Here is a 13,359-nt window from a genome sequence, read left to right on the forward strand (position 1 = left end):
AGGTAAATTTAACTATTAACGGTAGCAAATATTCTGTGTATGTGATAACTACTGAAGCATTATATATATATTATATATATATATATACAAGGTGTTTGAAAAGTCTGGGTGGCTTAATATTTTACAAACCATAGCAGATTATTATAAACTTTGCACAGTGTCATATGGCCTTGTAAACTATTTTCACAATTTTAAATTTCAAATTACCACATGCCATCCCCACGGCCCACACAGGAAAACATGGAAATCTTAAATTAAAGCATGGGTCGAGTGATTTTAAAGAGCTCATTTAGTAGAGTTGACACTGCCGCAAACAACAAAAGGTTTATCCAATACAGAAATGCGGGTTGTTTTATTCCTCCAGGTCTCACATTGTACCAATTGTTTTGGTAAGAGTGTTAACATACCCTTAATTTGAATTAATTTTTTTTTTAAATACTAATCATAAAACCTTAAGATTACTGGATTAATAGTATGTTTTCCATTGGTAATAACTTAGCTATGAGAGATATACGTCTATGAAGTCATAATAGAACCACCATCATAGTAAATAAAGATATATAAACCTATAAAATGTTATAATATTATAAGCTACAACTTACGTACACAAATCAAATCAATCAGGTACAAAAAAGTGAGCGCATTGACTGCTATCTGTTTGTGGGTGAGAGGTCACAGGTAGCCAGATATTGTAAGGTAATAAATACCCCATTTTTCAGATCGTGGACGCAGCTTCTAGCGCCAAATCTTACAGATTACAGATGGATAATCAGTTTTTTTCATGACTTCAACACATCATGCTGTCATGAATAATTACAAGATATAACCTGTACAACATAATTAATACAGCTCAAAGGTGCAACTAAGCACCAGGTGACGGAAAAATACTGTTGAAATTTTGAAATTTAATAAATTAAGGAACAAATCAGAATACGTGGTGCAATACTTTAATTGTTCATAGACCCATACTATAATTGTTTCGAACATAGTCAAACGTATTATTAAATACTATTGAAAGCTTAAATTACTGTCAAAAACTCTGAAAGTTATGAACAAGAGTTACTTAAAATTCAGCTGAAAGTATGAATCATTCAGCTAATTTGTAAAATTCACCATTCATAACAAAGATTGCAAGCATGGATTTAAAAGGGCGAATTTTAGGGCAGTTCTTTATGGTGTCAGGCAAGAAAGTAAATATATTTGGTCCCAGATATAATAACGATTTTTGGAAGAGCTTTCATCTCTGTTTAGACATTATGCAACTGCTTTTGTTTTTGGTATGGTTTAAATTCCATATTCAGCTTTAAGAAATGAAGTTTATATTAAATTTTTATTTATTTCTCTGAATTTTTACTATTTATTTTCAGAGTGCCCGGCTGTAAGAAAATGTTCATGTGTTTTTCAAAATATGAAAAATGTTTTGTTTTTTATTTTTAGCTGTAGAGTTATAGGAGGTGTCTGCCTTTAAAGATATACACGTATTGATACACATCGCAACTTATTTAAGTTTGTTTCTCGATATTTTTATGGGTTATGCAGAAATACTTGTTGTACTTAATTGTTTAAAATATTGTAAAAGTTTACGCTATCAAAAACTAAAGCGTTTGGATGTGTATTATAAATATTTTTAAAAATGATAAATAACAACGTAAGGGCATAAAATCTGCATGGGGTTTAACACTGTTCTTATGGGGAAAAAACTCAAGATCATTATTATTGATAAACAAATGCAGCGTGGCGCAAGATCAGTTTAAAAACATTGTTAACAAAAAAAAGTCGAACACAATCTACGATGAAATCGGGATGGCAGAGTATGGCCTGTTTAATTTGACTCGTTATTATCTTATAACCGCGGTCCGGTATAATAGCGGACTGAGTTTTGATATTCTCCATTTCCGTTTAGTTGACTGCAGAGCCCGGCCCTGATTGGTCGATATCCTGGCCAATAGGAGGGCGGCCCAGAAGCCAACAAGTCACTCCCCCTGTAAAACATTGCGCCGACAGGACGAGACAACTTGTCACGTTGCAGTTGCACCAGAGCGTCTGTCGTCCGTCTGTCGAGGCGGAAGAACAAAGGCGCGGGGAGTTCCCTGCTTTAGCCAACGTCCTTCCGAAAGGCGTCCGTAGTCATACCTCAGTCTTTATTTCCAACGGACATCATCCAATTTACAACGTGTACACAATATGGCAGACTTAAAAGATACACACAAATAAACATATGTATAAACACAATAATAAATAATCGGGGTATGACACCACAATAAGGATAAAGATGGCTTATATAGATATATAAACTACAAACTAACTACGTAGGGAATAAATAATAACACCATATATAACAAGTTAACAATACAAGAAACAATACATGAAGCACTAACAAAAAAAACCAACAAGAGTATCCTAATACCAACATCAATAGAATTAACATGCATACAAATAACAATGACTTAAAATGTCAACAAAAAATCCAAACCTGCATGAAAAAACAATCACAAGAATCAATGACAAAATGGAAAAAAAAAAGCAGTAACAAAATAAGCAATAGCAAATAACGCAATAACACAATATCAAAAAAGAGATAACGGGTCTTTTTCGTTTAAGGGCCAGCACCTTAAAAACATACTATAGGCCTACCTGACTGACAGTGCATTTAATCGGGTTTTTGGTGTTATTAGTTCGTAGGGCAGTAGTCCAGGTACTACTTCTAGTATAAACTCGTCTTATCTTATCAGTGATAAACGCGCGCCGCTTATCTTTTGCCTGTAATGAAACCTGCGTTACTTCTGTGAGTTATATTTAGTTTTTCTTGTTCAATAAAGCGTGGTGAGTTGATCTGGGCTTGGACTTTGCAAGCTCGAGTTAATGTTTTTTCTACAAGAGCAAGCGGGCAAGCATCGCGTGATCTGAGTTTTGAATAGGCAAGCTAGGGTCTTTTGTGCTGGCCCTTAAACGAAAAAGACCCGAGATAACACATGCTGAAAACGAACAAAAAGTCAGTCGCAGTCGTGCAACAAAAAACATAAGCATAACACTGGCTAGTAGAGCAGGAAAAGAAGTCTGAGCCACAAGAGTAACGCTAACCCTCAAGGTTTTGGTTTTGGTTATTCTTATTTTAAAGTCGTAGCTCTCTAGGAGAATTTCTCTGAACGCAAAACATAAGAAAAAATTGTGGATCTCTTTCGGAGAGAGAAGTACAGGCGCTTTCGAGCTGATGTACTAAAATGTCCATTGAGCTTTCATCATAACACAAGATCAGTTATAGGTTATAAAAGGTATACAACGTTTCGAGAATTGGAATCTATCCTCTTCGTCAGGTGGGGGAGGTATGAACGGTTCAACATACTGAAAAGCTGAACCCTTTTTCTTTTCTTTCTCAGAAAAGAAAAAAAAGAAGTCGGTAATAAGGTTCGTTATTTTTGTATATAATAATACCTCCCCCACCTGAACGAAGAGGATAGATTCCAATCTTCGCAACGTTGTATTACACCTTTTTATAACCTTAGAGCGATGCCAAATGTCCGAAATCTTGTTATCCTCTCAACCCTCGTCAATAAAAAACTTTAAACTAAGGACAAGAACAGTGTTAAACCTCAAGTAATATTACGCACTTATTTTTTATCACAGTTTATCGGAGATCTCTCATTATAAACACAATACACATCCAAAATATCTTTAGTTTTTTTTTCGAAATGTTTATGGATATTCAGAAAGAATATAAAACTTTACTGTGCATCACCCTTTAAATATTCTTTAAAGTAGGCCTATACAGTTTACAAATAAAAGGAAAATCGTGGATGCGTATTAATTTTACCTTCAAAATGAGACATCTATCACAACTCTAAGGTACAAAATTAGGGCGTAAAACTTCATTAGGCTAAAACATTGTTCTTGGGGCAAAAAGCTAAAAGGCGGCTTTAATTTTTTTTTAAGACATCTATTTTTTTTACTATTCCTCTAATATCACATGTAAGTTGGATGTCGGGTTCACTTCGCCTATAATAAATTTTTCTGGACACGCACCAGTAGAAAAGAATTCTGAATGCGGTTTTGATAATAAATGTAAATAAACCAGCAGGCGTTTTTGGCATTATTTTTTAAAATTATCCACTCTAAGATTATTTGTTTATGGACCTAAATTGTATTAATTAAATATTTAAAATTAAGGTTGATAGAAAAAAGAGAATTAATTGTACGGTTTAAAAAGTAAAAATTTTAAAACTAAAACTAGTTGTATTGAGTATCCAACTATAACCGTAGTCAACAACACCAAAAGGAGTGCTTTAACGCTTACAACTTTGAACTTCACATATTTACTTTATCTTCCAAAATTCAGGAATGTATATGCAAAACCCCTCTGAGACATTTCACTGGAAAGAAGCTATAGGATGTGTTTTCCTGGTCGACTGAGTAAATTTTCAACTTTAATGAAAATTTTGAACAGTCTATTAAAATTTTAAATTTATTAAATTAAATACTGACCGGAGGACCTCCCAGGAGGGTGACAAGGACAATGGAAGTGCAGGACCTGGATACCGGGGAGGACACGCCCATGGTCTGCAGTCTGTCCTGATTCCGATTTGCTGCTCCAGAGGACTTCCTGAAACACGAGAAATCAGGATCAGATCCTGGTAAAAGAATTGCTGCAGGAGAGATTACAGCTTTGATGGCTCTTCCATATTACTCCATAGAGCTATGATGGATCAAGAGGAATAGTTTCTTTGTTTGAAGGTTATTTTTGACGATGGAAGGATTGTGAAGGAAACAGGATTTTTCCGGACATTTGCCATCGTTCAGGTCGTAGGTAGTTAATAGACGAATGAAGACGTATTGTGACCTGTATTCCGTAGTTCAGTTTTTTAAAGATTAGTGTTTTGTATAGTATTTTATGAAGTGCATGTTTATAGAGTTAGTGAAGTTGACATAACAACATGTAGGTTGTGATTCCTGACTTAGGCGTGCCACAACGCTTTGGTAAGATTTGATTATTTTAACCTAGTTTGTAATTATGTATTAGGTTAGTTCTTTACCTGAAGAAGAGATCAGATTGCAGATCTCGAAACGTAGTGTTACTGATTTCTTGTTTCACTGAACGATGGCAAATGTCCGAAAAAATCTGTTTCCTTCAGGAATAGTTTCGTAAATAGTGATAATGAATATTCATGTATGGTATATAATTATACTCAAATATATTATAGTAACGAGGCTACGCAGATTTAATGATACAGTTTAAAAATACATTGTGATAGTAACAAATTCCTTGTCTTTATTAATTTATTGTGTTTCAATAATGTTCTATAAGCAACAGCAACTGGTAAACATTAGAAGAACGTTGCGCAATGGTAAGTCGGCAACAGTTGCTGAAATAACACGTGTCCGCAACCTATTGTCGGTTGGCAGAATAACGTCGTAACGAGTTGCCGCTAAATAACAATTCCCCATCTCTAGAAAAGAAGTGCTTTGAGGTTGGCCCACGACGCGAGTAGGGGTATCGCCTAGTAAACAACGAGGTAGAAGTACGCCACACCACGTGTCGCGTAACAACAGGCCCTTCGCTGAGGTTGTACGCAACATTTCAAGTTCATTTCAAGGCCACATGTTAAAATCCCACTCATTGCCATCATAATTACCCATAAGACCCACATAAAAAATGTTCGTTAACGCTCAGCCAAATCCATGGGTTCAGCCACATCGAACTCGGTGTTGCCTCCATAGAAATGTAACTGCATGCAAAATATCAAGTCTCATAGGCCAGTTCGTTTCAAGATATCGTATGGACTGAAAGACATGATTTGTTTATTAATATCTCGAGTAAACGGGCTTCGCTAACGCTCAGCCATCGAGACTAAATTCTTATCCAAGTCTCTTTAAAAGGCTACCAACTAGTCTATATCGTTTTTTTTTTCAAACTCAAGCTCAGAATCAAAATCACAGTTTTCTTTTAAATATTTGAGTCCAAGTAATTCCAGATGCCTGTTTACATATCCCACGCGATGTAAATTAATGTGGGGAATAAAACATCTCAAATTCGACCGTAATTAGGCAGTTTGGAGCTCTGCCATAAATGATTTAACAAAGAACATCAATACAAAATCAAAATCACATTTAGGCTATTTCAACAAATTACAGATAAAAACTGAAGTAAATATTTTATATCGAAAAAAAGAAAACAAATGGTAATTCAATTTACAATAATATTCAAGTCATACGATTCTAAATAGTTAACATTAAACAATTTAAGGCTAAATATTATTAATACCACAATGAAATAAATCCGTATATTGGATATATAATTTTACTCTTAATTTCGATTTATGGATTTATTTCTTTGCGATATAAGGTTTTTAATATTATAAGTATATGTATATACCTAGTGAACACAGCATTTATGAATCAATTGATTTGCTACCTAATTTATCTATAATTAAAAAAAAAAACATGGTAAAAGAGCTACATGGGCCCTTAAAGGCCTAATCATATTACTAGAGTTGAAATTTTAGCATTAGGTTTTTTTATCATGACCAGTGTGTAGATAATTTTATAACATTTTAATTGAAAGAATACTATACTGCAGTTGAATAACGTATGGATATGACATAAGAATTCAGATAATTAGCATTACTGTAGAGAAAAATCAACAAAGAGAATGAAAATAATGAGTGTACAAAAATTAATAAAAATAGGATAATTATTAGTTAAAAAAGGACTTTTCTACCTTTAGCTAGGAGAGGAGAGGAGAGAGGACAATCCCGTCAGTCAGTTGTCAGTTAGTCTTCAACAGAGATAGCGTATTCAACAGAAATAGTGCATTCAACAGAGATAGTGCATTCAACAGAGATAGTGCATTCAACGGAGATAGTGCATTCAACGGAGATAGTGCATTCAAACGGAGATAGTGCATTCCAACGGAGATAGTGCATTCAACGGAGATAGTGCATTCAACGGAGATAGTGCATTCAACAGAGATAGTGCATTCAACAGAGATAGTGAAATTCAACAGAGATAGTGTATTCAACAGAGATAAGTGAATCGGCCTACACAGCAACTACTTGACTTTTTCCTCAAAAAACCCTCAAAAGAGGGGAGTATCTAAACTGCTTGAAATTTCTAAAACAATTAGAGTAATTACGATATGCAATGTGTGCTAGATAACAACTCTTTGCTGTCGCAAATTTAATTTGTGTTAGCGAATATATTCGCATATATCTAGTATTGTAAAAAATGTGGCATTATAGAAAAAATTGAACCGAAATGTTTGCAATTATGAATAAATAAGACTCTAATAAAAAATTTTCATTGACAGAATTCCAGTTTCTCGAAACAATAAATCAGAGGGATGTCTTCTACACTTCGCAAAATTAGCTTATAGAATAGATTTCTGAATTAAATTCTAAAGCTATTATCAAATTTCCGACTCTTTAAAGATGTTGTTTATGCTAAAGAGTAGGGCTCTTTGCCCGTGGAAGTGCTCTCATTGTTTGAGGCCAATATCGATGCCATTAATAGCCTTTGTGCATTGACTCAATGCTGTTTCAGCACAAAGCGGTCTTCTCTAGGCGCTCGCCATAATCTTATTAGTTTACTCAGAGTGAAGGAGACGTGCAAGAGTGGGGGAGGGGGCCGGGGGGTTGATGCCGTAAGCGTATTAAGACGACGAGAGAAGATAGACTGGAGACTGTCAGCCAGTGTTCGACAGAAGCGAGAATAGCAGCTTAAGTCAAGGGTGCTCTGGTCTGCGGCATGGGAGTCTGCACATGCCGTGTTCATGATTAGACAATGTGACGAGGCTGAGAACTGACAGCTGATTGACTACAGCTGCAGTAATCGATCAGCTGTAACTCTTCCACCCTATCTCATCTCGTCTCATGTGATCTGATCTAGCGCGGAGTGACGGTGACGGTGTACTGGTGAATTTCGTTACGTCACTGGCCAATCGACTCGATATAAACAAAGCACAGAATTGTTTCAAAATATTTAGAATCGGAGAAAAAATATTGCCCTGCAGTGGATTTCCAAGTCAGGTTTTTAAGGTAATAAAAAAATGTTGACAAATTAGCAAAAGAGGGCAACAAAGATGCACTAAAATTGAACAGTCGCATATATCCATAGACGATTTCAAAAGCATACAAAAAAACAATTGTACTTCTCAAAATGTAACGGTTCTATCTATAGGAGTAAATAAAGACCGATGATATAAAGAGGTTGCTGAAACGATGCCAGAATATTGAAATGAAAAGATGGGAAATAATCAACATTTTAAGATTAAGATCTGGTCACGACAATATAAATAACAAGGTCAATACTTCACTCCATTATGTCTGAAATGTACTTTAGGTCATAGTGAGATTTTTGAATATATCCTTTTTTACATGCCTTGCGTATGACCATGCTGAAAGCCAAGGTTTAAAATTAATTAAGAACAAATATGGGATGAATTTTCAAAACTTAGTTAAAATTCTCCAGTCAAATGATTAGGGTTTTTGAAAGAATTGCTTGAAATTTTGAGTTCAATTAAGAGATGTATTTAAAATAAAATAACGCTCTGCAGACTGGTAACATAAATGTAACCCTGGATAAGGTGTGCTTCATCCAAGGAAGCCTGATGGACTCTTAGTGAGAAGTTATCCTAGATCCTTACGTCAAGAATTCAAATAGTACTGTTGAGGCGGCATGGGATTTCCGAAGCCTATTACCCTAGAGCTAAACAATTAGAGAAGAAGAAAAAACAGTATTGTTACAACAGACCGTTATATGAGTACCTACTGCAGATGTACGAGGACAAACTAGTACAACATATCTTAGTTTTTACTTCAAAAAATTAATGGAAATGCGTAGCATTGTATCAACAATAGTTAACGTGTGTTTCCCAGATAAAGCACTAAGTAGAGAGTAGTAGTGCATTATACATGTACAACAGACAAAAAATTAAGGGAGTAACGATGTCTCTCTAGAAAGAGTCTCGGGAGTGATACCGAGTTAAAATAGGACTTGAGTCTGAGTTTCTAGATAGCAGGTTCAATCCTGTTGTGACCTTGCACTGTTTATCAGAACCTTGCACTGTATCGACTCTCTCCCCTTATTATCTGTTTGATCAGATCCTCGCACAGGCCAGTGGCCATGAGAGACGGACAGGGGGATCGGCTTCTCTTTTTTTATCATAAAAAGATTTCAAGAACCTCCGGAAGAAGTTAGATTCTTGAATCTACTGACAGGCTGTTGTACCTGACCTGTTATTTTTTCCATATTTAGAATGAATTTGATTTTAGAAAATTGTGAATTTTTTAAAATTACAGAAAAATAAGTTTAGAATACTGCAATAATTTGTTATAGAATGTTTCTTTCATTTTGTCAAATTTTCTTTAAATTTATCAATTTCACCAGTGTTAAATTGCTAAATTGAAAGGTGTTAGTTAGGCTTTAAGCAATCGGGAATGATAGAGCAATCACAGTTTAAACTTACCTCCCTTGCCCAAAAAAGAGGGATTTTACCCACTTCTTTTTAGCTACAATTTTGAATACTCAGTAGTATTTAATCTGTCGTTAAGGACTCTCCATTTCAACTTCCATGTTCATGTATACTAACTGTTTATCATATAATGAGTAAAAGCTGGTATTTGCAAATTTAAAGATGCGTCTATCCGAAGCGGTACTGAGATAAAATGATATCGGTTTCATAAATTAAAAAATGGCCGCTCAAAAATTATACTCCATCTGGACCACCGAATATTCCTGAATATTCAGATTAAATCGAAATACGGAAATGTTAGAACTCTATGACTTTATTGTTTAGTAGGAAAAGTTTGTACACTACCTCTATTTCACATCTTAAATTCCCATAAACAAAGCGCTATCAAATTCATTTCGAAACCAAAATTGAGTAGAAAAGATAATAGTATTAAAATTTTGTGTGGATTACTCTGATATTTTCAGCATTTCCTCGGAACAAATATTAAAGTGTTTAGCGTATGGTAAAATTACTAAAATATTAAAATGAAGAAAACTTAGATAGTATTAGTTACATAGGAATTAATTATTCATACGGACAAGGCGTGATAATGTCCGGGATATTGATTCAGTTAGTTCTGCGAGGTCTGCGCAAGGGCTGCGCCACTTAACTTTGATTGTTACCGTTTGAATATTTACTTCCAGAGCTTCTCACTCACAGATGGCAGTCTAAGCGCTCGCCCTTTCCATTCTCAATTTCTAGAACTGCATAATTTTTATCTTGTGTCACTAACACCACCAAAGATAAAACCTTAGTAATCGGATTATAATTTGGCTGAGCGTCAGTGAAGTTTAATACAGTGCGATATTTCTAGAATGAATCAGTCATGAGCATGACATTTTTGCATTTTCCTTTAATCTCACGTTGACAAGGCGTATTTTAATTACGGTCTATAGTCCCCCCCACGTGAAAATGGCTGAGCGTTAACGAAGCATCAATATTAAACAGGGAGGGAGTGAGTTTTATTTATTTTTTACAGAAACAACACCCTCCAAAAGAGAATCACGTGGGTCTTAATCCACGGTAACATTACCCCACCCCAGAATTTCCTGGTATGACCAGATAATCTTCTGCATAAATTTAAACACCCTGATCAAGTTAATAATCTGATAAACACTTACTGACTTGGATTATGTAATCTACCGGTAATAAGAAGGTTGTCTTGAATACCTACACAGTGTAATCCACTTCATAGTAAGCTAGAAATTTAAATTCGGTACAGTTGTAGCTTGGACGATGAAGTTGCCATAAAGTATTTGAAAGCTGGTCGGTTTTCATTTTTATTTACACTAAAATATTTCACAATAAACTGACCAATGCAATAATTTCTCCCAAGCTCTGTACAGGCTAAACCAGAGGTCGTAGCTCAAATCCAAAGGCATTACAATTTTAAATCAATCTGAATAATCATCTGCAAACTTTAAAGTATCTACAAGAAAGGTCCAGTCACTTTTTGTTGTATCCCTAACAGTTAAACCACAAAACGCCTCAAAGCCAAAAGTGTTGTTAAATCTGTAAAATAAAACAAACTGCGGTCTACTTTTTCATTTCCTGGGCAACCTAATCTCGGACTTTAGTTACCACCAAATTTCTCTTCTCCTCCTCCTATTATGCCAACACATCACTTAGTTTTTCCAAGACATTCAATTATTTTTTTATATATCACACATCATCAGGGGCAGAGCGTTAACGAAGTATTACCACTCTCACGATTCTCGAGAACAGATACAACAGTGATCACGAAATTTGAAACTTCATCTCCGGATTCACATAATACCTAATTCGACTTATCCCCGAATTTGGAAACTACTCTTTACTTTTGGGAATCTGGGGGCGTAGCCCCAGCGAGCCGAAGGCGAGTAATCGTATTGTAACAAGAAATAAGACAAGTTGCAATAAAACACATATAATTCAGGATCACTATCACGACTGTAAGCTGCTTTCTGCGAGCGGTTCTTGGGTGGGCAGACATACCTGTGATGACAAAGTTTTAATAAATGATATAAGTACACTGGTTATTATTACACGGATAAGGTCTTTTACCTGACATTTTTCCGCAGACATCAAGATCTGTAGGAGGCCTGGAGGAGGCGGCTGGTGCGGCAGGAACATAGGATGTGGAGCTCGGGAGACTTTAGAGCCGGCGGGGAACAGCGGGGGGGTGTGGCAACTTGAGGGGGGACGTGGCACTCTGCTCACCCCCGTGTCCGTGCTGGTGACCCCCCATACCCTCCTTGTTCAGCTTCGGTTTGCGAGGCCCCCTCTCGTGCTGGACAGCTGAAAAAAATTATGGTTGTTACGAGGTGTTTTCGTTTTTTATTCAAACATTTATAAAAACATATTTAAGGAAAGTTAAAAAAGATAAAGAACAAACAGACATTCACATTTAGGCGAATATATTAATACTCTAACAGTGGCATGAAAAGATTAACAGGGAAAAGAACCACAATGCTGGCCAGTTTATTAAACATCAATTTAAAGAAAAGTCAAAGGATTTAGTTAAAAATATAATTTTGTACTTGCTGGAATTTGGTATTTTACCTTTATTCGAGGAAACGAAGAGCTATTTAAATTTACGGTAACTGTTTGGGGGGAAAATATTCTAAATGTTAAGAATAGCGAGAGAGACCTAATTCGGCATTACTCAGGGATCTGTAATTTGCTCCTTCTTCTTTCCAAAGAAAAAAATACCAGTTTCCCAAATTAATGCAAGTTTAAGAATTGGATACGAATTTGGCGTAGTAAGCTATTACTTACATGAAGACATACAAAATATTAGTACAAAGAAGTCGCCAAATAACGCAAAAATTGGTAAGTTGAGATACTTTTGTTGAGACAAGGCGAAGCGGACTGATGGAGCGAGACTGCCTGTCGCGGATCAAGAGAAGCAGAGCAGGAGAGCTCTCCTGGGAACGACAGGCTGCAAGGATCCTGTCTGGGGGACTCCCCTACATATTAAACATGATCGAACTGGAGAGCAATTATAGTATAACGTGTCATCCAGCAGCCCAATGTGCGTGATCTGTAATGCCTCTGACCCCCCGAGGGGGGGGGAGGCGTGCTGATAGCTTTTGTTGCCGGCCACCGAGCACAACACGTGTTTGGTCACGGCTTGTTTTACGTCAGTCTCAGGTCGATAGAGGGATTGCGAGCTGTTAAACCGTGCGGCTGCGGTTTCCTGAGCGAGGGTTTGTCGTTGGGGTAAAAACACCGCTCACGTGGAGCCCAATCAACTGTACCCAGGTGACGGTGACACGGCATAGATCACAAAATAGAACATTAATGTGATGATGTGCTCAAAAAAATTATACACTATTAAGTAAAGAAGTATGGCCACACCATGAATCGCCTAACAATGTTCACCGAGGATGCGTGTATCATTTCAAATTTATAGTTCAATTTAATTCTCAAGGTGTCCTGGCGCAGACAAAATAAAAATTGAATCAGCGTAATGAGTAGGCTTCAATGACGCTCAGTCAAAAGCCATGGTGAGATATGTACTATCAGATACTTATTTCTTTACGTGTAGAAATGAAGTGGCGTCATGCACAATTTAAACCCTAAGGATGAAATCTTTCTCGAGATAAATCTTGCCCCGTGATACGTTCACATTTTCTTTCATTGAGTTCGGTTTCATAGCAGTGCTAAAATAATAAAAGTTCCGATGAGATAGAGAAGGTGCAATAACGTAAGAGAAAGTGAATATGAAATGAATCTCGTCTCTTTGCTTTTTAGAGACGAAGTTGGGACTATAAAGTCCTCTTTTCCATTTAACCTCAAGAAATTAAATTTTGTAACCTACTTTTATCATTGACATCAGCTACGTTGGCATAAGCTATGTTATAATTTAACATGAT

The 13,359-nt window shown here is 36.1% G+C and overlaps 1 protein-coding gene across 1 annotated transcript in view; it reads right to left on the reverse strand.

Moving 5' to 3' along the window:
* Nucleotides 1-13,359, reverse strand: part of LOC124360957 (protein dissatisfaction-like) — a 67,696-nt gene that overhangs the window by 8,113 nt on the left and 46,224 nt on the right. The window contains 4 exon segments of the mRNA XM_046814993.1: nt 4,480-4,553; nt 4,556-4,597; nt 11,546-11,660; nt 11,662-11,779. Of these exon segments, the coding sequence (XP_046670949.1) occupies nt 4,480-4,553; nt 4,556-4,597; nt 11,546-11,660; nt 11,662-11,779 (349 nt within the window).

This window comes from Homalodisca vitripennis, chromosome 4, assembly GCF_021130785.1.
Source record: "Homalodisca vitripennis isolate AUS2020 chromosome 4, UT_GWSS_2.1, whole genome shotgun sequence".
Classification (NCBI taxonomy): Eukaryota; Metazoa; Arthropoda; class Insecta; order Hemiptera; family Cicadellidae; genus Homalodisca; species Homalodisca vitripennis.